At 41.9% G+C, this 27,081-nt stretch overlaps 1 protein-coding gene across 3 annotated transcripts; it reads right to left on the reverse strand.

The window, feature by feature from the left end:
* Positions 1 to 4,444: 4,444 nt before the first annotated feature.
* On the reverse strand, positions 4,445 to 26,353 carry rgma (repulsive guidance molecule BMP co-receptor a). Of its 3 annotated transcripts, XM_088641359.1 has the most exons (5): positions 26,311 to 26,353; positions 23,940 to 24,207; positions 19,283 to 19,398; positions 11,623 to 12,125; positions 4,445 to 9,195 (listed from the first exon to the last, which is right to left on the reverse strand). In XM_088641359.1, exons 2-5 carry the CDS (start codon positions 23,951 to 23,953, stop codon positions 8,476 to 8,478), a joined length of 1,353 nt encoding a protein of 450 aa, XP_088497485.1. In that variant the 5' UTR covers positions 23,954 to 24,207; positions 26,311 to 26,353; the 3' UTR covers positions 4,445 to 8,475. The 3 variants fall into 3 exon arrangements, with proteins under 3 accessions (XP_088497485.1, XP_088497484.1, XP_088497486.1); XM_088641358.1 differs by lacking the exon at positions 26,311 to 26,353 and having other exon boundaries at positions 23,940 to 26,245; XM_088641360.1 differs by lacking the exons at positions 23,940 to 24,207; positions 26,311 to 26,353 and adding an exon at positions 21,516 to 21,655.
* Between the last annotated feature and the right edge of the window lie 728 nt (positions 26,354 to 27,081).

A 27,081-nucleotide genomic window follows, 5' to 3' on the forward strand; every position in this document is an offset into this window, starting at 1 on the left:
TTTTGTTTTCTAAAGATGTGTTACTGCAAGCGTGTATTTTTTGCATTCTTGTCAACTGTTTAAAGGCAGCAAATTGTGTTTGTATGATTTTCTAATGAATGTTAATTCACAAACATTTTTAGTTTGATTAGTACATTTTCTGTTAAATCTCCAAGACTGCTTATTTTCCCTTACATTTCTGTTTAATGGCAGAGGTTTAGATGAAGAAATACCTTGAGGAAAGAACCACTATATATTTTTTTTTATTTTAACACTATAAAAGAAAATGTGTTTAAAAGTATTCAGGAAAGTCCTTTGATTGCGAGATGTGCAGTGGATTTGTGGCAGGCAGGACGCAGGGTGAACTGGGGGTGTTTTCTGAGTTTCAGGAGGGGATCTGGCTGAACTGTCTTCACCTCTTCCCCTGAAGACACTGGTATACATCACTCCTGTTGATGGAATATAGGGCCCTGCATGGGAATACATGATGTGTATCTTGTAATTCAAAGGAAAATGTTGTCACATTGACCTTAATGCCTACCTATAATACTTAGACTGTAGTAGCCAGGCTTATAGGTCATCAGTGGCCTGTAGATCAGACAGACTCAAGAGAGCTCTGTTCCTTGGGGGGTGAAAAACACTTTAGCTCTTGATCTCTAAATGATTTCATTTAACAAATGTACCTGATGAGAAGTGGATTTTATCGGACGTTTCCATTCCTGGTTTTGTGGATAGCTATCAAATACAGAAGTGTTTTTAAAAATGTAAAACACTATCAACATGATCAGTCATTCATGGTGATGAGGTAGTATAGAGTTCTTTTAGGATCCAAGTCCATTTGCTCTTTAGCACTCGGGGATCATAGTTCTCTTAGCTGAACATGTACCCCATTCATTGGAGTGGCCCGTCTCTGGAAAAGAAGGCCTGGAAGACGGGACTGTTCACGCGAGTGACACGGAAGTGAGGTTCTTGACCACTTTTCTTTTCAAGATCGCTGTGCGCGTCCTTCCCTTCGTCCGCTAGAGGGCACTACAACGCATCATTGATGTTTTCCTTTAAATAATACCAAGCTTTCAGACCATTAAAAATAATAATAATTGCTTACACTTATATAGCGCCTTTCTGGACACTCCTCTCAAAGCGCTTTACAGGTAATGGGGATCCCCTCCACCACCACCAGTGTGCAGCCCCACCTGGATGATGCGACGGCAGCCGAAGTGCACTCCCCACAGGCCAGCTTTCAGTGGGGAGGAAAGCAGAGTGATGAAGCCAGTTCATAGATGGGGATAATTAGGAGGCTGTAATTGCTAAATGCCATGGGGGAATTAGCCGGGGTAACACCCCCACTTTTCCAGAAACGCCCAGGGATTTTAAATGATCTCATCCAAAGCATGGCACCTTTTTTACAGTATAGTGTCCCCGTCACTATACAGGGATATTAGGTCCCACACAGACAGCAGGGTGAGCGCCCCCTACTGGCTCCACTAGCAGCGGCCTTAGCTTTCCCAGGAGTCTCCCATCCAGGTACTGGCCAGGCTCACACCTGTTGAGCTTCAGCGGGCTGCCGGTCGTGAGTTGTAGGGTGATACAGCTGCTGGTTGCAATGATTTTAACTAGGCATATATAATCATTTTCTCTTGTAGTTTGACCAATGTGTCAGAGAAAAGTCAGGAAGTTGACGTTCTTTTCTTCAGTCAGAGGCGCTACATCCGAATTGTTCAAATGTTAAATATTTAAAAGGTTCAGGGAAACAAAAACAGACTGGATAGCGACCAATGACCGTGATAAATAGCCTTCGCAAAGCTGGGTGGTAGGCGCAAAAGGCTTGTTTTTACAATTTTTAATTAGCTCTGCAGGAAACCATACTAATGTTTACCAAAGCAAACAAAAGAGCCTAACTTGCTTTGAATTAAGAAGTATAATATCAGCGCTTAATTATACCGGTAACGGTAACGCAGTTATTGTAAAAATAGTGCAATGTCTAAAAATGCACACACGAGGGCAGCATTCAACAACATTTTGATTGTTTCTTCTGCAATGCTACAACACTTCAAATCAATGTACTAGTTTTCCAATTCTTACTTTGTAATAGGACTCATTCATAGCAATAATTACATAATTAGCAATTGAATAATCTAGATAAAAAGTAAATCCTAAGAATTTCTGATTAAACCCTAAATTTTCTGAAATAGGTCAGGGAGCTCCAAACTTGGAGATCCCCAATCAAGCAGGGTGTGTAGACATTGAATTGTCAGTTTCTAAGGAATGGAACAGTTCTGTTAAACATTGGATTGTTAAATTTAGTGATTTAAATGTCTTTTAGATTTAAAACCTGAGTACTCTTCAGGCCTCAAGGGCTTTTAAACCCAGTGAATTTTAAGACTAACTGGATTGGGGCATTTCAGAACCAGGGTTAGAGACCCCTGAGATAGAACTTTATAATACCGGTTTCTTTAAAACACAATCCGTATGTGCATTGCTCTCCTGTGCCTTCAATCTGATGGGCAAAGCATTTAATGTAAGTTATGGAGTTTCTCAGAAAATGATGAACATATGCTAGTCACCATTGGGTTGCAGTTTGGTAGCACAATAACCTGACAATAATGAGTTTCATCATTGGAACTCTTAAACAATATTAGTTTTATATGACTTTAATAAAGGGTATTATTGGACTTTAAATTAAAGGTTCCACTTGACATATTCTAAGGAATGGTTGTTACAAATATAGAATTTCTATTTTAATCTTTAAAAATTGAAAATTCAGAATAGCTTCAACTAAGTTCATCACTAGCCAATTGACAGACATAACACTTTTTTATTTGTTGCGTATGAATGAAATAATCCAGTCTCGACACCATTTTTTTTAAATATGGATTAACTGTGTTTGCTTTTATGTTCCTATTTATTTTTTTAATAAGCATAACTTACACCTAAATATCGACAAGAGTATGCGAAATGTCTCAGAACCTTTATGTATTGTATTGAAAATCAAATGTATTGATTAGAATATGTATCTCAATTTTCAAAAAAGAAAAATTGAACAACAGTAGTTCAAAAATTGTGCAGACTGGAAGCAAGCATTTACAGGATTCTAAATGTGTAAAGTGGTTTTCAGTCTCCTGAAACAAACTAGACAAAGAAAATGTATGCATTATTTTCAAGATAAGTTGTAAATTCACTAAATGCATGTTTTCAGCATTTTTAAGTGATTCGGAATCTGATTTGATCACGCAAATTAGCATTTTCAAAAGCTTTTCCATATCTCAATTTTATGCATAGGAATTATTTTACTGTATTCACGTAGTTTCTATTGCTGTTTAATTTAAAATATCTTGAGATGGTGTTACGAAAGGTGCTATATACACAATGACAAATCCCCATATTCTACCACTATATCCAATAATGAACACGTCGTTTTGCTCGTCATCAGGAACTGGGATCAGGTTGTTTTTTTTCTTGCTCCTCATGCATGTCACGATTTTCAACTTCTGCCAAGCGTTAACCACACTCCTAAAAAATGCCCCATCTCATCCAGCTTTTATAATCTCTATCTGCTCCACTACAGACTTGCTAATGTCCCTCCGTACCTGCACAAGAATGCGTCAGCTACAGTACACACTATCCGCTCTGGAAACCTAATTCTTCAGATTGAGGATCAAAACTTCAGACTCGTTGTTACGTAAAAATCTGACCCCATGATCTGCCATTCCTTTAGCCCGGCAGCCATCGAAGCTATCTGAATCACTGCGAGAGCCAAGGAGCCGGACCCGATGGACCGAGCCCGTCGTCTTAGCGCCTGCAAAGCGCCGTGAAAAGACTTTTAGGATATCTGGATCTTTCATTTCCACACTTGAGAGACTGCGCTCCTTCTTAATGTCTACTGGGAGCAGCAGGTGTTGCTCGCCGCGCAGTAATAATTGGAAAGCCAGAATAAGAGAAAAGCTTCGCTGAGATTTTATCATCAGCTGGGAAACGAGTGCGACACGGTTGCTAAGAGACCTGGGGGGTCTGCTGAGAGTATGTTGTTTACTGGTGGAGCGGCCCTCTCGGACTCCAGGGAGGGACCTGTGCGCTGCTTTGTCTGAGAATAACACAAGCTCAGCCTCCGAAAAGAAAGATGCCGACAGCAATCGTAGCCTTTCTCCTTCCACCACCCAAAAACCAAGGCAAAAGCAAAATCCCTTCATATTTGCTCCATAAAATAACTTTTCTAAACTGCAGAAGATAACAGAAAAGTAGCAGCAACTGCTCTAAGTACAGTCACATATAGTAGTTGTAAAGTAGGATAAGAGGAGAAACTTTTTCACCCAAGTTGTTTCTTCGGCATATTCTCTTTGGCTGCTTTTTCAAGTCTTTTCAATGGGGCACTCATTTTCCCAAGCTTTAGAGAACACCAAAATGCTCTCACTGTTCTGACAACCCCCCAACCAGAAAAAAAAGAAGCATCAAATACAAGAGGCAGGTGTCCAAAAACCAAAGAAACAAAACAAACTTTAATTTTCTCAATAAATAATTTACACTATGTACAGGCGGTGACAAACCGCTTTTGTCCTACAAACAGAGTTTGATCTTTCAGGTATCTTCCCCCCCCATCTGCTTTTCATTGGCTAGATTTCATTCCCTTTCCTTGACATGTCAGGCCCACGGCCTCTATTCACAATCAAGTTCCAATCAAACTACAGCTAAGTAAAAGAAAAAAATTAAAGTGCTTTTTTAAAACAATAAAAACAGGAGTATCACAGTATTGTTGGACCAAACATTTCAGTAATACAGCTGGGTTTACTCATTTTTCCCCACTAAGAGATGTTTTATTTTGCTTTACTTTAGTGAAATAAAATTAGTTAAGCATCTAGGAAGATTCTGAAACCTCATCTGATATCTAGTTAAGATTGACAGTGGTTTAAGAAAATAGTTGTTTTAGAGTCAAAACAAAAATCGGTCACAAATAACTTGTTTTGTTCCTGAAAAAGAAACCAAACACTAATCAATGAGCAGAGAAGAAGTTTCTGGAATCAGGCGTTCCTCATTCAGAAAGTCTAGACCTCGGACTGGACTAGGAGGTGTGCTAGGTCTCTCAGTACTGTGATATATCTGTTTCTTTACATCCCCCTTTTTCAAAAATTAAAAAGGTCACATTCACCAAACTCCCCTCCCTCCCTCGTAAAGGAAAGTGTTGTAGAATCAAAATTTTAACACAACAGGTAAACACAGTATTTAACAACCAAACAACTTACAGCTTTATGTACAATCACACGTGTTCAACATGGAGAACCATTTATCATATAGACAATATAAATTACATCCAGTAACACAAGATTTAATGATACAATCACCTTTCTTTTCTGTTATTTTAAAAGCAAGGCTGTTGTACAGAGTGTACCAGTTCCCTCCTCCATAGCAATAATGAGGCACCACTCAGACTGCTGTGTAAGGCAGAATTCCCTTACAGAATGTCTGAGGCTAGGAAATAACGTGGCTTTAGCTTCAAGCCAGGTAATTAAATGGCTAAATCAATGAATGTCCAATTCCACAAGCAATGGATTACCACTGCAGTCTTTCACACATGCACTCTATGTAACAGCATAACTGCTGGTAAAGGTGAAAAGATATATGATGTTATTCAAAGAGCTGCTAAAGATGTGTGGATTTGGGATTCAGTGCATTGAAAACTCAAAGGATCGTGAGGTGCAATTTGACGGTGCTTAACAGACAGGCTGAAACAGATCAATGACAAATATGACGAGCGGATCGTTACACCAAAAAAAGGAATGCTATTAAAATGCAGATGTTTTGCCTCTGCAAGACTGCTAGCTATAATAACAGAGAAAATGGCAAAATGAGTATAATAATAATAATAATAATAATAATATTAATAATTGCTTACACTTATATAGCACTTTTCTGGACACTCCCCTCAAAGCGTTTTACAGGTAATGGGGATCCCCTCCACCACCACCAATGTGCAGCCCCACCTGGATGATGCGACGGCAGCCATAGTGCGCCTGAATGCTCACCATACATCAGCTATTAGTGGGGAGGAGAGCAGAGTAATGAAGCCAATTCATAGATGGGGATTATTAGGAGGCCATGACTGGTAAGGGCCAATGGGAAATGAGAACACATTTGGACCTTCTCAAAGCTGACACACTGGACATTAATTGGGAAGGTGCAGGGGTGTCCTAAAAGTTCAAATCTGTCCTGAATATCAGCAAAAGAGCCACAGGCAAAACAGTCTGACTTGTTAGCACGATTGATGATTAAGAAAGTCATACAGCTTTTACTGCAAAAACATTCTTAAGATGTACACAACCTAAAGCAGTCAGCTCTGTGATGCCTTTTTGAACAGGCCTTATTACTGCTATGGAGGTTTAAACGTGGGCATAACTTGGTGCTTAGATCCACACATGCCCACCTCCCCTTGGTACAAAGAGACACATATGCTTCATAGCAGCATTAAATTACGATGATAGAACCACTGGAACACAATGCAATGATGCCACAATCGCCACAAGTGTCTGAGCTGCAAGCTGGACAGCAGTGCCCGGGCTTCAGGAGGTGTCATTGTGCTTCTGTACATGGCAGCACAGACAACTGAAAGCAATGAGTGAAGCCAACTGAAGAACACCTAGACCCCTCCCGCATATCCCCCCACCCCAACACTTCCACCCCCACTAATTTTCTTTAGCAGCATCGTTAAGCACTTCGTACAGTCGGGGGCTCTGTTCAGTCCCAGGTGCCTTCGCTAACCACGAAACTCTCCCGAGAAGAGGGCTCAGCTATTTGGAAGCAGGTGGCACAGGGTGCTGCTCTCCGTCAGTGGTCTTAGCTGTGAGCGAGCAGGTCGAGAGAGAGCTGCATTCAAGTGAGCTCTATAGAGTTGCTGTGTCCCTCAGTTTCAGCCCTGATATTATGTCCTCAGGGGTTGTGGGGATGACAGCAGGATGTTTCAGGTTCACAAGAGGAGTAACTCGATTGCCTATTTCAGTCTTTGGCTACAAACTACTTTTGTACTGATATTTTTTGAGGGCTACCTTGATTTAAAACAATTTAATTTTTTTTTTAAATGTGCTCTTCCCTGAATTTTTCATCCCATTAGAAAAAAGGTTTTTTTTAGATCACATATTAAGTGAGATAATTTGTATCCTTAGACAAGGCCAAGTCATCTTCTTGGAAGCAAAACATTAAGTGCTTTAGCTCCAGTGAGCAAAGAACATAATTCTATCCTCCTTTTATTTTTTCTTAAAAACTGTTCTGTATTATGTGCTGATAAAGGTTTAAGTGTAACAGGCAATTCTTTTCTCAGGGTTAATAAATATCAAAGATTGTTTGGAACACAGTATAAGAGTCCTGCTTTTACAGGAATTTCCTATGACATTTTACCCTATCAGTTACATTTGATCACAGAGTGAAGGACTGTAGGCGTATGCATTACAAAACTGTCACAAATCTGAATTCAACTTCTTCTCTTCATACTTTCTAGTTTGTAAAGGGCATTCTCTCCTTCCACAAGCACTCAGTCCTATTTATGACCTAAATGAAGTCTGACACTCATAAAACTAAAAAGCCTGCTGTTTATGTGTAACACCACAGTTGCAGGAGATGTAATGAAGTGAGCTCTCACATCAGGATTGGCAGACAGCAAAACAGGAAGTTCTCCTGCTCGGCTGCCAGTGCACTCCTGAGTAAACCACTTGGCAGGCCAACGAAACACTCACTGACCCTGGGCCACCAAACCCCAGCTAAATTAGAACCTTGGGGGCAATTTCTATTTGTTATAAAAACACTTCCCTTTAGCTATTCCTACAAATAATACTGCAACACTTTACGGATATTGGAGAACCGTACAGCGCAGCAAGTTACGACCAATAAATTCCCACTGTGGACAACCCAGCTAGCTTATCTGATCGCTGCTCGGTGGTGGACTTTCTCCTAGAACTCGTGTCTTCAGAGTTCAGAAGCCTGTCACAATGGGAGATCTGACTGCCATTCTTTTGGCTGGAAGTTCGCACGATTCCAACAGTAATTCCCTTTCAAGCTCCGCAAGACCAGAGTGGATTTAAATCCTGCATTTCTTATGACACGCGAAACACAATTTTTTGTTATTTTATGAGCATCGCCAGTTCATTTCACGCTTAACGCGAGTTGTAACCAATGACTCCAGGGTTCCTCTCCATAACTTTTAACGAGACAACCACCATTATTCCTCAATGCCAGTTTGATGATCACCTCTCACAATCCATGGATGATGATGGTTAAATGACAATGGTCTGATGGCTACCATGAGTCCAACACACACATCTGCTCGTGTGGTTTTCATCTGCCTCCCCCATGCAACAGATACCACTGAGGAGTGGCTGTCCTGGTCTGCAAGTGGGCCACGGATGTTTGAAACACAAAATCGTATCTATGGAGTGAGCTGAGGTACGATGGTATGAAAAAGAGTTTCTCGTGGCTGCAATCTGTTACATGCACTGGGTATGACGCCATAAAAAACAACTATAGATGCACTGAGCTGCACTGAATCCACAACAGCAAAGCTAAAAAGTTAAGGAGACAGAGCGATAAAGAACAGGGTTTCCTCGCGGCTGAATTACTCTCATTCACCTCTAAGGTCCTGTCAAAGATGTGAAACTTGTCTTTGTTCGAATGGAGCATTTTGACGTCCTCAAAGGCGTAGTAGGCTGCCATGGTGAAGTTGACGTCACCGGTGGTCAGGAGGTCGAAGACGCAGGACTGGAAGTACAGGTCTTCCACCGGGAGCCTCTCCTTGCACTTGGCCGTGGCCGACTGGTACGTGAAGCCCTGCGCTGGCACGGCCGCCCTGCCGCCGCCGCCGCCGCCGCCGGTGGGGCCCTCGGCCGCCCGGGCCCTGAAGGTCCTGAAGTCAATGCGCTGGTTGAGGGGGCAGCCGTGCAGGCAGAGGTACAGGTCCTGATTGTCCTTGTCCTCCACGGAGTTCACCACCTCCTCGGGCATCCGGACGGCGAACGTCAGGTAGCGGCCGACCTGTCGGACCACGATGGTGGTGCCGATGTAGCGAGCCTGGATCTCCACGTGCTGCCCGGGCACCTTGTCCACGATGCGCAGGGTGTTTGCCCCGTGCCGGTCGCCTCCGTTCTTGGAGCCGTCGGCGAACGCGGCGGGCAGCTCGTCCGTCTCGGCGTGATACATCTTCTGATCGACGCACTCCTGGAAGTTCTTGAAGATGATGGTTAGCTGTTTCAAAAGAGGAAGGGGGAAAAAAATCAATGAAGCACTAGCAAAACAAAGGGAATGCAAGATCAAGCCACTCATCCCCCTATCCTCCAGTGCCATAAAGAGCCGGATTGACCACTGGATTTATGAATGCCCATCACACACGGCTTACAAGGGGTTCATTTCCCTGAGAAAGGCAGGGAGGGGAAGGTGCTGAGCTCGTTAAAAGTGGATGAGTTTTTTTTTTATGTGACCAGGACAGTTCTCAAACAGCAGTTGTTTCCTGAATTTAATGAGAGAGGAAAAAGAGCCACACAATTTATCACCGAGAATGATTGCTTGAAACATAAGAAAGAATGCTTAACCTCAGGAGTCACCGGCAGACTAATGAAACAGACCTGCCTAGACTAGCGCCCCACTTCAGTCAGCTTTTATGGCTGTCTAAAAGCGCTACCTCCACAAGTACTGTACTGTAGCTCAACCGAAAGGCTGAAACAAGACAATGCAGCTGGATGTGGGGCGACTCCCCTTGTTAAATCAAGATGCGAGCCATCATTTTTGAGTCATCTGCCACACCGAGCGAGAGTGCTTTCCCACTGTCTCTTTTAAGTCAATTTCCTTGCCAGTGCTGTGGGAGAAGCACAGCACATTTCCCAGGGGTCTTGAAAAATAAATCAAAGGAAAGTCAGACATCAGGAAGGTGGGAAAATTGACAGGAGCATAAATTAAGCCAATAGCTGTGACAATTTCATCAAAGCACCACTAAAACAATTTTTTCTTGCTATAATTCTCTTATAGCAAATACTCATCGAGTGGCGACGACTGCGAATTTCTTGGATAGGATACACCATTTTGCTAACAGATGTAACTTGTGCTGTGTAGACCCCCTAATGGTATTTAAGTGAGGGTCTAATTTTAGAAACAACTCAATTTTACAGGAGCCAAACCAAGCAAATCCACAAAACAGGGGCCAGTCATGGTAAATCAGACTGCAGTCTGCAGAAACAAAGACCATTCATTCAGACATTCAAACCTGCTCGTGAACCAGACTCTACACTGGGACTACAGCCTCGCCAACATGTGAGAGCAAGTGCTGAGGCCAACTGAATCAGGGTTTGTCAGATTTCTTGTTCTGTAATTTCATTAGTGGGGCTGTGGGCTGTTGTCATAAATGTGACCTCAGGACAGCAGCCTGGCTCTGATCTCTGCGCGGGGCAGGAGGGAGAATGTGGACCTCCTGACTGCTCTGTAATTAACCAGTCAAACATCCTGGACTCAAGAGGCTTCCCATCTTGCTTTGCAATTCATACACATGCCCTATATTGTAACTAATACAGACTAAACTTTTATTCTGTCCCTTTTCTAAGCAGTGTCTGAATCTGATCTGCAGGGGCTCTAAAAAGACACCGAGTGGAAAGGACTGGATTAGGTGGTAACTAGGAATGAAAAGCAAGCTCTGTTTGGGGAGAACATTGCAAAAAAACTATATGGGAAATGTTGAAAAACACCATTAAGGGCATTCCACACTGCCTTAAAGATCTTATAATTATCAAAGTCGCCAACTATGTTAAATGCTAAAATACCAACACAATGGTGAAACACAATGGAAAGCAAAATAAGTGGGACAACATAGTTGAGAGGAGTGCACTTTGTATTTCTACACCAAACATTTTACAAAAAGCTCTTGTGATATAATTAAAAACAATCTTTAAGTTCTGGGAAGTCACAATAGACTATTAACAGCAGAACAATTACCAAAATGTTGCAGGGTGGCTTCATTTAAACTAAAGTTTCCATATGAGTTCAACATCAGTCTCCACACCATTACCACCTTGACTGCCTCCAACGATGGAAGAAAAAACAAGAAGGATGTCTGTTGAAATTAGGATTTATTTTAAACTGTAGAAATTCTGGCATTCCACTTTGAAAGCTCATCATGTCTTCATGTGTCATAGAACCATTCCAAATGTTAAGCTAAAAGCACATGAAAAACACCACCCCAGGCTGGGCATCCTGTGGCAACCAAGGTAATAAAATCAAGTCACGACACTACTAATGTGGCGAATACTGCGAGTCTGACTGTTTAAAGGGCTGATTTCTCGTTTTCCGAGGGAGACATCCAAAAGGCACGCTCCCTCGGTTCCATTCATACAGGTCCGTGTGACTTTCAGCATGGGAAAGAGACATTTATTCACCACCTCTGCTTGCTCCTACAAGTCATTCAAGCTTTGGCTGGTGGTGGGGATCAGGGAATGCCAGCGTTTCAAGTCAAAAAGCCATAAAAATGAAACAATAACAATAGGAGGCTGTCTGTTAAGGTTGGCAAGACATAGCTGAAAAACACGGAGCAAAAGCGAGATTAGGTTGGCTGTACTTTACTTTCTAATGTCAGGGACATGGCAGTGTAAGGGCTCAACCCTGTTCACTTAACTGCATCTCATGCCTCACCTTGCTTGTGGCCGTAGCTGAGGAGCCTGGCAGGACAGGCGTGTTAGTGACCTGCACCGACAGGTACTTGTTGTGGATCAGCGGCCACGCCCCCTCCACCTTACAAGTCTGAAAGTCATCGCTGAACGTCCGGAGGTGCGGGTCCCCGAAAAACCCACAGTGGGTGTAGTTGGGGGGCGCGGTGTGCCGGTGGAAGCTGCGCTCGTAGTGGCAGATCTCGGGGCCGTCGGAGTGCTCCTGGCTGTCGGGCGGGGGGGGCGGGGGCGTCCGGGCGCGAGGCGGGGAGGTGGGGCCTTCCTTGGAGCAGTTGTGCTGGCTCATGAGGTCCTCGATGCCGTGCTGGGCGGAGTGGTAGGCCAGGTCCCCCCGGCAGGTGCGCGCGGTCCGGCGCACGCAGGTGTTGTAGGCTCTCAGCGCCGTGCAGAACTCCTCCTCAGGGCCCGAGCTGGAGGTGGAGGCCCAGAACTCGGAGTTGCACTTCAGGATCTTACACTGCAGGCTCACTGCGAGGAGGAGAGCAGGGAGGCAGCCCCGTTAGCACGGACAAGCACGACCAAGCCCGCAGTCGCATCGCCAAGAGGCTACAGTCAAGATTACATCCAAGCTATGACCCCCAACTTAAACAATTTTAAACCATGCAACACCTAACAGAGGTGCTCTGTTGGTTAGTGGCATCCCCCCATCTACCCTATGGAAAATTTCAGACTGGCAGATGGATGAAGTCTTGATTTAATTCGAGGTTAGGATTCACTCCTTCATATTTCCGAGTCCCATGACATGCACAACGCAGAAGCATTTTTCCTACAGAGCTTAACTAATATATTTGTTAATGAAGACCTCCAGGATCCAGTTTTATGTACTTTTGATTTCACAGTGTTGTGTTCTTTGGAGACTTTTGATTTGACAACTGAGTAAAACATTAATTTTACCCAGCTGAACAATTTAGTCATTCTCTGTTTCAACTGAACAAATGCCAGAATTCTTGTGTTTCTAGAGGACTGGATTGGTCATCAATAGATGAATGCAATTCCAGCCCCCTGACGAGAGTTCAGTTAAAATGTAAGGAACTTGTCCAAAGATCTGAAGTTGAGCGAATGCTGTTTTAATTTAACACAAACCACATACAGGCTAAGCATTAGGAAACACTTATGCATGTTCACATTTTTTCCACAAAAAATTACAAGAACTTAGTAATGTGCATTCTTACATACACAGTTAAACATTTCAGTTCTGCAGCATTCTGGTTTAATTTAGAAATGTTGTTATACACTCTGCCTTCGTGTGCATCTGTAAATGTTAACCCCAGAATGGCATTTATTAATAAACAGAAAGAGAAAACACTCCAAATCCTGAAAAAATCGACTTGATTTACAGTCACACAGCTATTGACCTAGTACAATAAGAATTTGAATTGCTTTCATTATGTAGCATGTAATGCACTTTTGGCTGGCTGTGCCTGTACGATTATCTTACTGGGAATGGCATGATTCCAGGCTTAAAAACAAAACCCAGGATACAGCAATGTTAATGGAATAAAGGGAGAAGTTGTGATCCATAATGGAAAATCTACAAAAGCATTTTCTTGGTTGTTTCTGTTCATTAACAGACATGAGGGCAACAGATTTGAATGTCTTTTTATCAACTATAGAAAACACAAAAACCCTCATCAAGATGATGTGTATTAGGTCTCAGATGTTTTTTTTTTAATGATTGAAAAAGAGACTCTGCCCTTTAAACCAAGTCTTAAATTGAGTTTCCCAGTTAGGATGCAAATTCCCCAAACTGTAAAATCAGTACAGAAAATAAACAACAATGATTACCATTTATTAGAAAGAACCAGATATTGAGACACAGCCCTTTAAAAGGGCTAATCTGGGGAAATCACGCATAATAATAGGCTAGTTATTAAGGACTCCTTTGCATAACAAAGTAAGCCATTACAACCCCTTTGAATGCTCTCCAGAGGGTGTGAAGAAAGCAGGGAGAATGCCTCCTGAAAAAGAAGAAAAGTAGCTTGAAAGAATTTGGTTTTGTAGGAAGCATGGGGGGTTAGTCTTTAGGCTCTGAATGAAGACAATGTAATTTACCATTGAGAAGAGACCAACAGAGCAATAAATTACCCCAGTGTAAAGGGATTAGGTCAGATTTCACCAGCCATGCATGGGGGAGAGGAGAAAGCTGAAAGCCCTCTTAAAGAAACAGGATCCCCCTTTCTTTCCTCTGCGGTTTGAGTTCTACCTCCAGGTTCTGAGAGAGAACAGGAGAGCAGCTGTGCCACTCCATAGGTCACACTGGTTATAAGATATCTACCTGCCCACTGCACAGGCTGTAATTAAAGGAAACTTCGTTTTCAACATACATTCTCCAGGACTTAAATTACTTGACCAGAAACAGCAGTTTCTTTTGGGTGGGTAGAGAAAGGGGGAGGATGGGAGACAAAATAGTTCCCATTCAATACAAATCCCTCCGAAACAAAGCAGAATTCCTGCTGCTTATTCTTTTTTGTCAACTTTGTCAACAAAACTTCCTTCTCTCTTTCTCTTCGTCAAAACTCCTCCAAATACTACTGCCCCTTGGTCACTCTCCTTGGGACAATATGAATGCATGCTGTCTGCTAAAATGCCTTCAAGACCAAAAATGGAATCTGGTTGATCCGATTACAGTGTAATAGTAAACATTAGATGATGGAAACTCTAATGGACTGTGATTTCCTATCTTTACAAAAGTCTGGTACTAAATATGGAAGCCTGGTTAGAAATGATAAACCTAAATGAATTGTGATCTGCCGATTTAAAAATCGTACAAATATGCAAAACTCTCTCCCGTCTAATCATTGCTGGTGCTTTCCAGTATTTCCTGTAAACAAGATTATTGCATTAAGAAACTACCAATATTATATTTTACAGCGTGTATTTAATTCAATGAGTGTTTCCCAAGGTCTGATGGGATCACAAGGTAGTTCATGAGCTGCTGTGTCTAAGGTGAGGCAACAGTGGGCTACAGCACCTCCTCCTGGTTCATGATGCTTCAGCAAGGCAATACAGGTGAAAAGCAGTAAGGGGCGGTGGCGGTGGCGGAGGATCGCATATCTGTGACAACGGCAACAATGCTCGCACTATCTGCGCAGAGGAAAGGCCTGGCAATCTACTTCCGAATCTTGCCATGAAAACTCTATGGAAAGTGACTTGGGAACTGCCCATGGGGTCGCCATAAGTCAATACTGACTCCACGGCACTCAGCCACCACCACAGGTGGGAAAACTGCAGATCCACTGACGGCAAATCTGGGGAGCAAGCAGGCAGCTCAATCAAAATCAGTCCACCGAGAGCAAAGCAGGGCGTTATACCACAGCCAGGCTGCAGAGCACGAGCCGCCCATCACACCTGCCAGCGCACATCTGTGCAAGTCCAGGGATGCCAAGATCACAGGTAAATGACAGCAGGTAAAGCAGCAGAGAAATGATCAGACTCATCCTTCACCACTGGATGAGTGTGGTCAATGTATAGAACTGAGTGCTCTGATCCAGCAGAGGAGAGTCAGCTGGTTCTGTAATGTTGTGTGGCACATTTTCCTGGCATGGGCCGGCTGACCCCATTCCCTTAGGAAACAAGGTCAATGCTGACCGTACCTTAATGGTACGGATTGACCATCTTCACCCCATGCTGCTGCGTCTCGTTCCTGTTGGGAGGGGAATTGTACAGGGTGACAAAGACCCCATCCACAGCGCACGTGTGGTTTGATGACCCTGACGCTGATATTTTTCCCATCTGTCATGGCCTTCTCCATCAGCAGATCTGACCCTCATTGAGCATTTATGAGATATTCTGAAATGATGTCTGAGACAGTGTTTTCCACCCCCACAAGCCAGACACGAGCCGATTGACTTTCTTGTGGAATAAAGCTGCTGCATCCCTCCTGCAGATCTCCAGAGGCTGGTAGGCTCTGCAGTACAGTGCCCTACAGGCCATAATGGCTGCAGATGGTGGACCTACTCTCCCTTAAGTGACTATGTCCATGTTTCAATTTTTTATTCACTACCTGTATGGAATGTAACAAGGGTAACAACCAATTCATTCCATTTACAAACCTTTGTATGGGACACACTTCACATCAGTCGGTCAGAAGTACAACTGGCTTGCAAACTCAGGAACCATTGTGGAAAGCCAGAGAAAACACCTAAAAACATTGTTACAACAGCCCAGAGCTGTGAAAGAAAAATGCAATGCAATGCTCCTGAGAGATTTGTTCAGATTAAGCTGTTCCCAACAAGCCAGTGTGAGTAGTCTGAATATCCAACTTATTTTGTTGTGGCCACCATACAGATACATACCTGTACAGACAGCAAGATGTGTCTTGTGTACAGATACATACAGACAGCAAGATGTGTCCCGATTTGTGTGGACAACTGCACAAATTGATTCACACAGTTATAGTAAAAATTGCCCAATTACATTCACCAAACCAGTCTGGGTTTATTTTAACACTAACCTCTGTGAATATTTGTAGGGCCAAGTGTAAAGAAACATGCTCTGACAAAAAACAAACTCTGCTCCATCAAGACTTTTACTCTTATGTGTTTTTTACCCCTTTTTGTGAAAACAAAATAACTTATCTGAAAGTCATCCGTAAAACACTTTTACTATCAAACCTGATATCTGCTTATAAACCATCCGCAAGGCAGAAAACACATTACAATAAAGGTAAGCAAGGTCAACCCTTAACCAGAATCAATCATTAAATATAGAGATGGCAAAAAAAACAGCCTGTTCTAGACTAGATAAGCAGATTTTTTCAAAAGACTTGATGTTTTTATAGCTACAATAATCATATTGATTTTAGGCCCTAATTTGTTTAAAGAAAGCAGATATAGATTTCAGAGTAACTTCTAATTCTATGCAGTCTGCATCAAACAAACCATTCTGAAGAGCCTGCTGACAATTTGGCAGCCTGTTTGTTACAACCTTCAACTTCCTTAAAATGCATTCAAAAACTTAAAATGATATGTTCTGTGTGGTTTGAGGTTTAAGCTTATAGGGGGACATAAAGAACTTGCCTGTTCATGGGAGGAACTTGCTGAGCTAATCTTTGGGTTAATCCATCAGACACTGACTTTCAACACTGGCATCTGTTTTGTTTGGTATGTCTACACAATGTGCAGAAAAGCCACTCCATCGTCACTATCACCTTAGCCTACTTTAATTCGCCTACTCTTCTCATTTATACTTCACAAAGGCTTGCAGAAGACAGAGCAGGTTTCTGCCAAACATTTTTTCAACACCTTTGAGTTCGTGTAGAATCATGTTCAGGAGTATTTTTCAAGGTCTTGTTTTTTCCCTCCCCCTGACAATTAGCATCAGACGTCTCAAAAGACACAAAATGTGATCAATGTGATCCTTAAAAAGTGGAGACTGGCCAAAGAATCTTTGATGAATTTCACTTTCCTCATCAAAAGGGCTATGGAATAGGAAAAAAATGTTCCCTGTAAGTGTTTAAAACTGTGAACAAAACTGATTATTGTGATTCATGCTATTTTAAAATAGCAGTGATACAGCAGCTACTTATCCAAGACAGCAGTAAAAAAATCGCCTCCAAGGCAGTTCATAAACTGTAGTTTGTAATATGCAATAATTATAAATGAACAGGGACATATCTACACTTCACCCCTTATAGGAAAAGTTTTCAATTCTGTAATGTAACAAGTGCAGGATAGAGCTTTAAATTTTATATGGAGTGTGGAGCACCGCTAGGTTTGGAAACCTTTGGTAATTATTAAAGTTATTTACGCAGTGTTACACTGTACTGGCCGTATTCAAACGATGCAGGAGTGAAAGGGTGGCGTATAAAGAGCCGAGGGCTGGTCGTTGCTCGTCTTGCCTCTGCAGACGGAGGGAGTCCTGGCGTGACTCTAGAGCTCAGAGCGCACCCCGCCTCGCAGCTACAGTCTAAGTCATTTATCACCCAGCAGACTGTCAGCAATCAATTAGTCTTAATCTCAAATAAAAGACAGAAGAGTGACACGTACTTTTCCTCTCATTCTACATTTGAAGATAATTTTAATGTATTCATAAGAATGTTACGTCGGGTGGAATACTCAGATTACCCCCGAGGTTTTATTAGTTTATACGCCAATTAGTTTCACGAAAAAGACTTGAGATTCGACAAACGCAATGAAACGGATATTAGTCTTATTTAGAAAATCATTCGAGTTTACAATGTCAAAAAATTTGGATATATTTTATATTTTAATTACGTAGTGTTCAAAAGTTATGAAGATTGGAATACTTGCTCAGAGACATACATTTTCACAAGGGAAAATGCGCAGCCCATTTTCGCATTACAGATTTACTGCATTAAGACAAAACGTTAGTATCTAAATACAGATAATTAATCAAGCAAAGCGAGATATTTTTAATTCCTACAAATAAAACACAGTGATCCGAACCAGTGCGTGTATTCGGCACATATGATCGCATTCAGTTCCGAGCGCAAGGACACAACCATAGCTGTCCGACTTCAGCAATTCCGAAACAGATTCGAGGTCTGGACAAACGCCCTAAAACCCCCAATCTTAATGCAGTCTGGCGTTGCAAGAGAAAAAATCCGACGCGCGTTTCACAAAAAGTTGAGAAAAACAGCGAGAACACCCCCCTCCGCCCCCCAAAGTTTGGAGCTCGCCTCCCCTCCCCCAAACAAAACAGGACTGGTGTGCTCCAGGAATGCGCAGACAGCACTGGGAACTGCACAGCTTCATTGGAAACAGATGACTCCCCTTCTCCCAAATTCCCATCTCCTCTTCTGTTTTGCAGAAAAGGGGTGCAAAGACAAAACATGGGAGCGAGAGGGGGTTTGGTATTTTTGTACAAAAAAAAACCGTTATTTCCCCTCCAAAATATCTTTATTTTAACTTGCGAAACGACTTGCTTGTAGAATCACGGTGAGGGGAGAGGGGTCTTATTTCAAAGCTGTCCACGTTCCTCAGCCCCTCAAGTCGCAGGCCCATATATTATTGAAGGCGTTAACCATGCCCCTTCGCACATAACTACAGCACCAAAATCAATAGGGGACCTCAAGTTTTGTTCTCCTACAAAGATTTGTTTTACACTCAATTCGTCTTAAGTATCCATTCGGCCACGTAAGAGAATTTTTAAGAACACGTGACATTTAAAACTATATAAAGTATAAAGTAAAAATGAAAACATAACAGAAACAATGCTTCTATAACGCATGGGGGGCGGCTCGCATTTTGTTGCACAGCATCCTATCGGCTTTTTAAGATGTGGGGACGAGTCGTTTTTGCAGCGCTACAACCTGAAATCCATCTAAATCTTAAAACGCATTAGAAGATCTACAATTTTGATTTAGAAAGCTCTTTAAAATCCGAAGAACATTCATAAAAACTTACTCGTTCAATAAACCAGATAAATGATTAAAAAAACCATCTAGGGATGTTGTTTCACAAGTAGTAATCGCTCTTAGAAATACAAAAATGAGAACGAGCAAATTTCACATGTACCCAGAGCGAAACGCATACTCTTGACAGCAGAACGTTTTGCCGCTGCGTCCAGTCAGCATGGTGGCGACGCGCACGAGTCTCTGTGCGCACAGCGCCTCGGCGGGGTGCTGTGCTGAAGCTCCTAAGAAAGAGGGTTTCCGCTCTTACCTGCGGGAAAGAGGTAAAGAAACACGACGAGGATCTTGCCGACTTCTATCGCCGCAGGTCCTGCCGCTTTCCCCATAACCATCCATCCAGCTCGCGATCGCACCTCTCTCCTCTCCCTGGTCAAGGCAACAAGAGAGGCCAGTATCGAAATTAGCAGCGCGCTTGGATCATTGCTCTTGGCCGCGTAACTCCAAAGCAGAGCAGCAAAACGGCATAGGCGAGGGTTGGACAGCGGCGTGACAGCATCCCTCCGGACCAAAAAGACCAGCAACAGCAACTGAGGATTTTGCAAAACGTGAAAAGGGTTTTTTTTCCCCACCCCCGATCCTCTCAGCTCAGTCCGTGATCAGCGGCTCCTGAACCAAACAGGGAAACTGACGATCGATCTCCATCTCCCAACCCATCGGTGTCAAGAAGGTGCAGCCTACCGCCCCGTTCCCACCAATAAGAAGCCGCTGTCTGCGCCCTCAGCCCCTGTCTCGTTTCAAGTTACACTCCGACCTTGCAGATACGCAGTTTTCAACGCGCACTTTCCTACAACTCCGAGGCAGAATAGCAAGGAGTTACAGAACACAAGGGTCGACAGATTTTATTTTAAGTATGTCTATCCAAGTGAGATGGGGGTATATAGGTGACTGGGTTAAACAGTCAAAGATGCTTTATGACATGCAATGCTACAGATACGTGGTGATGTTGTGACTTTCGTTTTTCCTAAATGAAACTTCGTTTTTCTTAAAGGAACGAAGCCCAAGACCTTCGGCATCAGCGACTCGTATCTTTTGTAAGCATTGTCCCAAACAGACGCATCGAGACGCTTTATCTCAAACAACTTACATTTTGTTTTTCGAAATTATAGATGATTCTCATTGATTTTCCAGATATTACTAAACACCGACTGGCCCTAGCGAGTAGCAGGGACAAGAGGTAACAAGCGAGCGTTAAAACCGGGGTGCAATAGACCCCAGAAACGTCTAAGCATATATTTCTGAACCTTGGAATTTACCTGGAATCGTTGCTTTGACAACGACGTAACAGTGTTGTACAAACTTTAAAATAATTTCTGATAAATACCGATGGTTCAAGACACAAAAATCAGTGTATTCAGTATCTCACTGATTGAGGTACCTTAATCTTTTTGCTCGAACTGCACGAGTTGAAACCCTGGTTAATCTCTTCGCGTGTGCACGCGTTTGACAGCTTTCTAAATGGAAAATTATCTGTTTTTGAGCATTGGGCCCCGCGACAACGACACCTTTTCTATCCCACAATTGACTCTAATAATATAAAGAATAGAATTTATTACTGAAAAACGAGGACAGGTTGGTAAATACGACTAGTCGAGAAGCCTGAGAACTAACATTCCCTCCGTAGTTATGCCCTCCACCCTTCCAGAAATGTAATAACAGAATCACAACTGCATACATTTATCAAACATGGGAATGCTAATCTGGTGAAAATTAATACACTGCATCGAATCAATAATGCAAACATACATCGAGGCGGATGACAGAACGCTAGAAAATCCCTTCTATAAATTCCAGTGTGTCGTTCTATTTCTGAAGTTTGTTTTTTTCCTCTTTCTGAAACACTCAGTAGCTTCATTCTATAAAGAAAGTCAAAGTCGTTTTAATCTATTTAAATAAAATGAAAGGTTTGAGCTCCTCTGTTTATGAAGGGAATTTACATTTGAATTGAATTCATTGTAGGTCATTTTTCAGCTGGGGAATTGGATAACCTTTCGGGCTCTTCAGGAAGATCAGTCATGAAATCTATACTGTCAGCTCCAGCGCGAGCCAAGTAACACCGAAACATCCCAACGCAGTAAAAAGGAAAGGACAGGCCAGATGACGTTATATTTTGACATGCAACTGATCAGAAAGACGACAACCACATCTGTCTCTCTATATAAAATGGTTTCCAGTCACTATACATGGTTTGCGCCCTTTTATACACCAAAACATTTCAGCTGGGCCAACCAGAGAAAAGTAGCTTTTTCAGGATGCGACAGGATGGAAGGGATTTGAACACCGGGTTAGACGTCCGGAGTTAGGGCAAATCTGTACTCCACACTGATACACTACTACTTGAAACGTCGAAAATGACGTTGTTACGGAAAGGTCTATATACAGTACAGTGACAAGTGCATTCTCCATTAAAATATACATATAAGAAGATCTGAAACAATCTGAGACAAATACAGAATGACACGTCAGTAAGCATGACTTCTACTTACATTTTCTAGTGAAGATACTCAAACAGTCTGGTTACATAATTCCTGCTTGTTATCTTCCATGTCTGTGCCTTTGTTTTTAGCAGGTAGACTGCGACAAATGCTTAAACATCTAAATGAAATAAGCATCATGCGGTCGATTTATCAAACATTTTAATCCAAATTACAAAGGTATTTCCTAGTATATAATAATACATGAATAAGCAAGGGATACTGTTACTGACACTGGCACACTCCTGTATTATTTGCGTCTTACTACCATTTTTCTAGCATACTGACACACCTAGAATAAGCAGAAAAACTTTTGCCAAGTGCAGCGACCAGTTATTTATATGTCTAAGAAAGTAATGACCAAGAAAAATCTTTTAAGAGAATAATATGTAAATAAAGCAGAGTTGAACGTAAACGAAAACAACCATACCAAGTCAACAGAATTTTTTTTAAGAGAGAAATCCTTTCATGTATATGTATATCAAATATATTATTTATCATCCAGTAAATGAAGACGAAGAAATGAAGAAATACCGAGTTTTCTTTAGCACGTGCGATGAATGTTTGCCGACATAGTTTTTAAATGTATAAGTAATTTGTTAATTACTTTTATTGTTAATTAATTTACTTACATGATTAATTACGCAGCAAAGTAGCACCGGAAAACAATACCGTGCGCAATGCATAAATTGGATACACTTTATCTTTAGCGTAATCCACAGATAGAAAGCTATGATAAAAAACATGATTTAAAAAAACGTGTGGATAGGAATTATTATCTAAAATATACATTTCTGCAACAGTGCAAAAGAAAATTGCTCAACATTACATGCACGTTACAACAGAACTCCGAAGAGCCCGGACAATTCTCAATCCCCTATTCAAACGAGACAGACAAACAAAACATTCCCACCCAAAGAGATAAACAGGTATCGTTTTTTATAGGGCAATTATGTAATAATCACATTAATAACTCATCCAGGTCCTCTACAGATTTCCACCCAAAAGACTAATACCGTGTTGTCATTGATAATATCGGCATATAGTTCAGTCTGATTGAAGCTGTTAATACCCATGACAGTATCAAGACAGATCCACCCTGCTTTTTTGATGAAACGAATCAGTTCTGGAGAGATACTGTTAAGCGAAGCATCTGTGACAGCTGTATCTTCAGCAGAAGTGACATGGCGATTGTACCGACCCCATCCAGTGTTCTCTTAAAATAAAATTGTCAGCGCAATTTAAATATTGAGGAATAGCTCTCAAACGAATCAACAACATTTCACAAATTTCCGATACTATAATTGACTATAAGGTCCCCCCAATAGGTGGCGCTTTTAGCACCTCTTTGCTGGATAAAATTCTACAACTGTTTCAGAAAATGCAACCCTACACCATGACAAATCCACATGGCATCCTGTAGCGAAAGCGAGTAGATCTCCCATTAAAATCTCAATTTGGGGAGATTGATTCCACCTCTGAGCAATTGAAATGCAATTACACCCAGAGGCAGCGCTCAGAGCGCCATCACACGAGTTTCTAACTTTCATCTCTCACCTCCAACCGCAAATATTCAGCTGTGTACGGCTTTTGGAAAAAAAGAAACCGCATTTTACTTTTTTGGAAAAATTATCTTAACATCATATAGCGCAGCCCCAAAAGCAAAATAATTACATTTCAAAGAAACTCTTAGCAGCGATTCCAAAGTGCTTAATATCAGTCTGGTTAATGGGTTTTGTGTCAATTGAAGCACTTTACTACAGCTACTGCTTTAAATCTTGAAATATAAAATGCATGTTCTTTACAAAAGCGTATCAAGTAGTCAAGTTTATGTTTTTAAAATAAAAAGCTGAAAAGACAATACCGTGCATATATTTTACAGTTAAACACATCAGAATTTTCACACATAAATGCAATGCAGACTATTACCATGAAATATTTGCCTTTAGTTACTCTGACAGTCTGTACAAAGTAGTGTAATATATTATTTAATCACACTCTCAGTGTAGTCCTAGTCAGGTCGTTTGTCTCCGGTATTTTGTTCAAATACTGCACTCTTCCACCCATTAAAATCACACGAACACCTATATTAGTATGTCACACATTCAAATAATTTAGATTAGCATGAGCCATGAACACCACAAGACATGCATTAAATACCATTAATTTCAAATATCAATTTTCACGGAAAAGGCGCAAAAAGATTTCAGCAATGAAGCGAGATTGAGGCATCCCCGAAAACACGCACGACACTAAAAGTAACAGCCGAATATCAGATTAAAATGTTTCACAAATGACTAGTTTCGCGTTTTCCACACGAAAGGCCACTGTAATATTTGACGGTTATTTTGAATGTCGTTAAATAACAGACATACGCGTGCAGGGGGTTATCTAGTGTCCGTCGGTGACATCGACCACTGGCCAGCTCTGACTTACCGTTGCGGCTGCATGGAGCTCTCCAGCCGGTTGTGGGACTGAGCTCAGACGCGGAACCGAAGAGAAAACGGTGCTGGCAGGAGAGAGCCACCAGTGAAGATCTTCACCAGAAAAGTCAAAATAGGTGTGCTGTAACAAATGCACAAACTCCGTTGTTCAGCCGGGTGGAAAATACCGTAACCTTCCCTGCATGGTTTCAGCAGCGCCCGTATATTCCAGCTCAGGGGTGTGAAATGAAGAGATTTCTCTCAAGATCGGTCGCCGATAGCTGTGGAAACAGATCTTGTCAACTCTGATGCTGTAGTTAAGAAATGGGCAAGCGGCGGTTTCTTCGTTGTGGGTCTTTAATGTTTATCTTTGAGCTTTTACAAACCACTGTTGTGTGTTTTTTTTTGGTCAAATATAAGAAGTTATTTTTAGCTGTGTAGTTCGCGTTCCCCTTCTCTTCATCTGTTGCAGGGGAGACTGCTGTCGTTCCTTGACGTTGTGGTGTATTACTCTCGGGGCACCAGCGCGGTTTCTCTAGGGCTGCTGCCGCTGGCTTGTTTCTGCGCCTCGCTGTTGTGGAAATGGTTAGTTAGTGTGAGAAGCACGCGAAACGAAACGAGCTGCGCTGTTTGTCGCCTCTAGGACTGTACAGCGATTCATAAACTGCACGACAGCCAGCGTTCACCCCAGCTAGAGAGGGAGGGCAAATATGTACACCTAAAATCTCAGATGCCGACAAAACCATCATCATCTAATTCAATTTGCACATATAGCCTGAAGCCGTTATCGTATATTGATAGTCATTAAATGAAATGCTGTTCTGGAACTTATAAATATGGTTTTCGAGCTCACTTTATTGCTTGGTCAAGATGTGTCCAGAGATCTTTCGGAAATTAAAAACTTTTATTGGTGTTGCTATCGTCGTCGATAACGATAACGTCGTTATTGCAAGAATTAATTCACCCATTTTTAGCAATTGCTTAGTCCAATACTGGGTCAAGATGGGTCAGAAGGTAGCCCGACCGATCACGGCCAGAAGGCAGTTTACAGCCCGGACTGGATGCCAGTCCATAGAAGGGTTTAGACACATGGGGAGCAATCTTGACATGACGGTTTTTGGGTTGTGGAGGGAGAACATACAAACTGGCTGCACTCGATTTCCGGGACAGCGGCATTAACCCCCACCATACTGCCCTGCAAAAATCAAAGTCAAACCGGTTTTAAGTGTGAGAATGAGGACTTTCTTGCAACGTTATTGAACGAGGTGAACCGCACTCGTGAGGAGAAATATCGGGGCTTATGCCCGCCGGCTGCCCAGAGCTGGGAGAAGCCAGTTGCTCCCGGCTGTGTGCGGGGTGGTATGTAGCCAACTGGTCGGTCACAGCTGGTGATCTGTCATTCGTGCTGGGAGCGCTGGCCCACCCTCCCAGCTCTCTCAAGACAGTTTGCTACCTGTCTGTATCAGTCTCCCATTTGTTGGGCTTGCCTTGTTACTCACTGTACGCAAAAGTTAGAACTGAGTGTTATGAATAATTATCGACATTAACTTCGCAAGAATTTGTTTTGTCTTCTGAGTTAAGTTATTTAAAGTTTTTTTTAAAAAAATCCTATTAAGATAAACCACAAAGGGGAACACTTAGTCTACAGCGATTTTATATTACGAAGAGATTCCCGTGTCTCTTAAGAGCTAGCCTTTCACACTACAGGTGTTTTAAACTGCGAGTTATGATCATGTTCTCGGTCAGCCTATTTTCTCATCTTTCGGTGGTGAAGCACACATAATACATTCGTGTTACAGTGTTACCGGAGAAGAGATTTTTAACGATTGACGTATTTTACTGCAGAGATCAGAAAGCCAGGCGTGAAGGCTTGTCGGTGTTTTGTTTAACTGTGGAGCCCTGGGTACTTGAATTTACATGGTTGTGGTCTTTTATCTAATATAGCCCTGAATTGTCAAATCTTAGCGAATGAGAGTAAGAAAAAAAAACACGAATCTCTGATTACTGCTCATTTACACAACACAGATGAAGATCCGCCGCATATCCCAACTCGAATTTTGTAGCTCGCTGCCTGCGTTTCACTTGAATAATCCAGATTACAGCTCTACAAATTAGAAAGAAATGGCGCGGTGCAGGTGTTTCAGCTGCTATAGGAAAACCCATTCATGTGCGACTAAACCACTAGATTCCAGTATCCTTCAGAGGAAGATTTGGAACTCAATTCCAATCCTGCTAGCAAAGCCAGCCTGCATTTAGAATACGAAGCAGGAGCAAAGCTCCTTTAAAACAACCCGGGTCGCCGTAGAAACGGAAAAAAAAGGCAAATTAACAAAATAAAACATGAACAGTAACAGAGACAGTAAAAAAAAAAATCGTTTTCAGACCTAGCTTGTAAACACCCACGGGCTCAGAATCTCTGAATGATAAAGGGAGATAGGGGCTGCACTACAAAAGGCATGCTTAAAGGGAATTCGAATCAGGTGACCTCAAGTTATATGAAGGAATATAACCTCACAGCAATTCTTGCCGTTTCAATAGGGTAAGACCATTGACGGCACTGCAAGTCAGGAAAAGGTCTTTGAAGTCAACTGAAAATCACAGGCCACCAGTGCAGCAAAGTCAGGATGGTTGTTATGCACTCACATGAGGTAATTCTGGATATAAAATAAGCTTTTTAGTTTTCTTCATATTGAAGGTTGTGTGGCACTTCCAGATATTATAGATACAGATATTATGATATTAAGATAACACTTACTACACACAGAAATCCTAAACATACATTTCAGGGACTAGCATTATTTTACAGCAGAACAGTCAAACAAATATGTTAAATAAGTCAACAACTATGTTACTCAAAAACACAATATTCTTTCATGCATTATAGATGGCAGGCTTATTTTGCTGTTTACCTTTTCTATTTTATGTTAAGCTTAAATCAAGCCAATGTGTTTTTGCCTTGCTTAAAAGATTTTGACTTGACAAGCAGAAAACAGTTTGACCAGCATTGTTTGCATTAAATGCTATTGATCTATTAACTTTTTTATTGTACAAGTAGAATGAAACTATTATGTGGCACAATTGATTTTTATCTCTCTGTAACATTTAGTCAATCTTGCTTTTATTATTGTAACCAAAATCAATACCTTTATTTTCTT

The sequence above is a fragment of the Lepisosteus platostomus genome, chromosome 7 (genome assembly GCF_059453375.1).
Source record: "Lepisosteus platostomus isolate fLepPlt1 chromosome 7, fLepPlt1.hap1, whole genome shotgun sequence".
Lineage (NCBI taxonomy): Eukaryota > Metazoa > Chordata > Actinopteri > Semionotiformes > Lepisosteidae > Lepisosteus > Lepisosteus platostomus.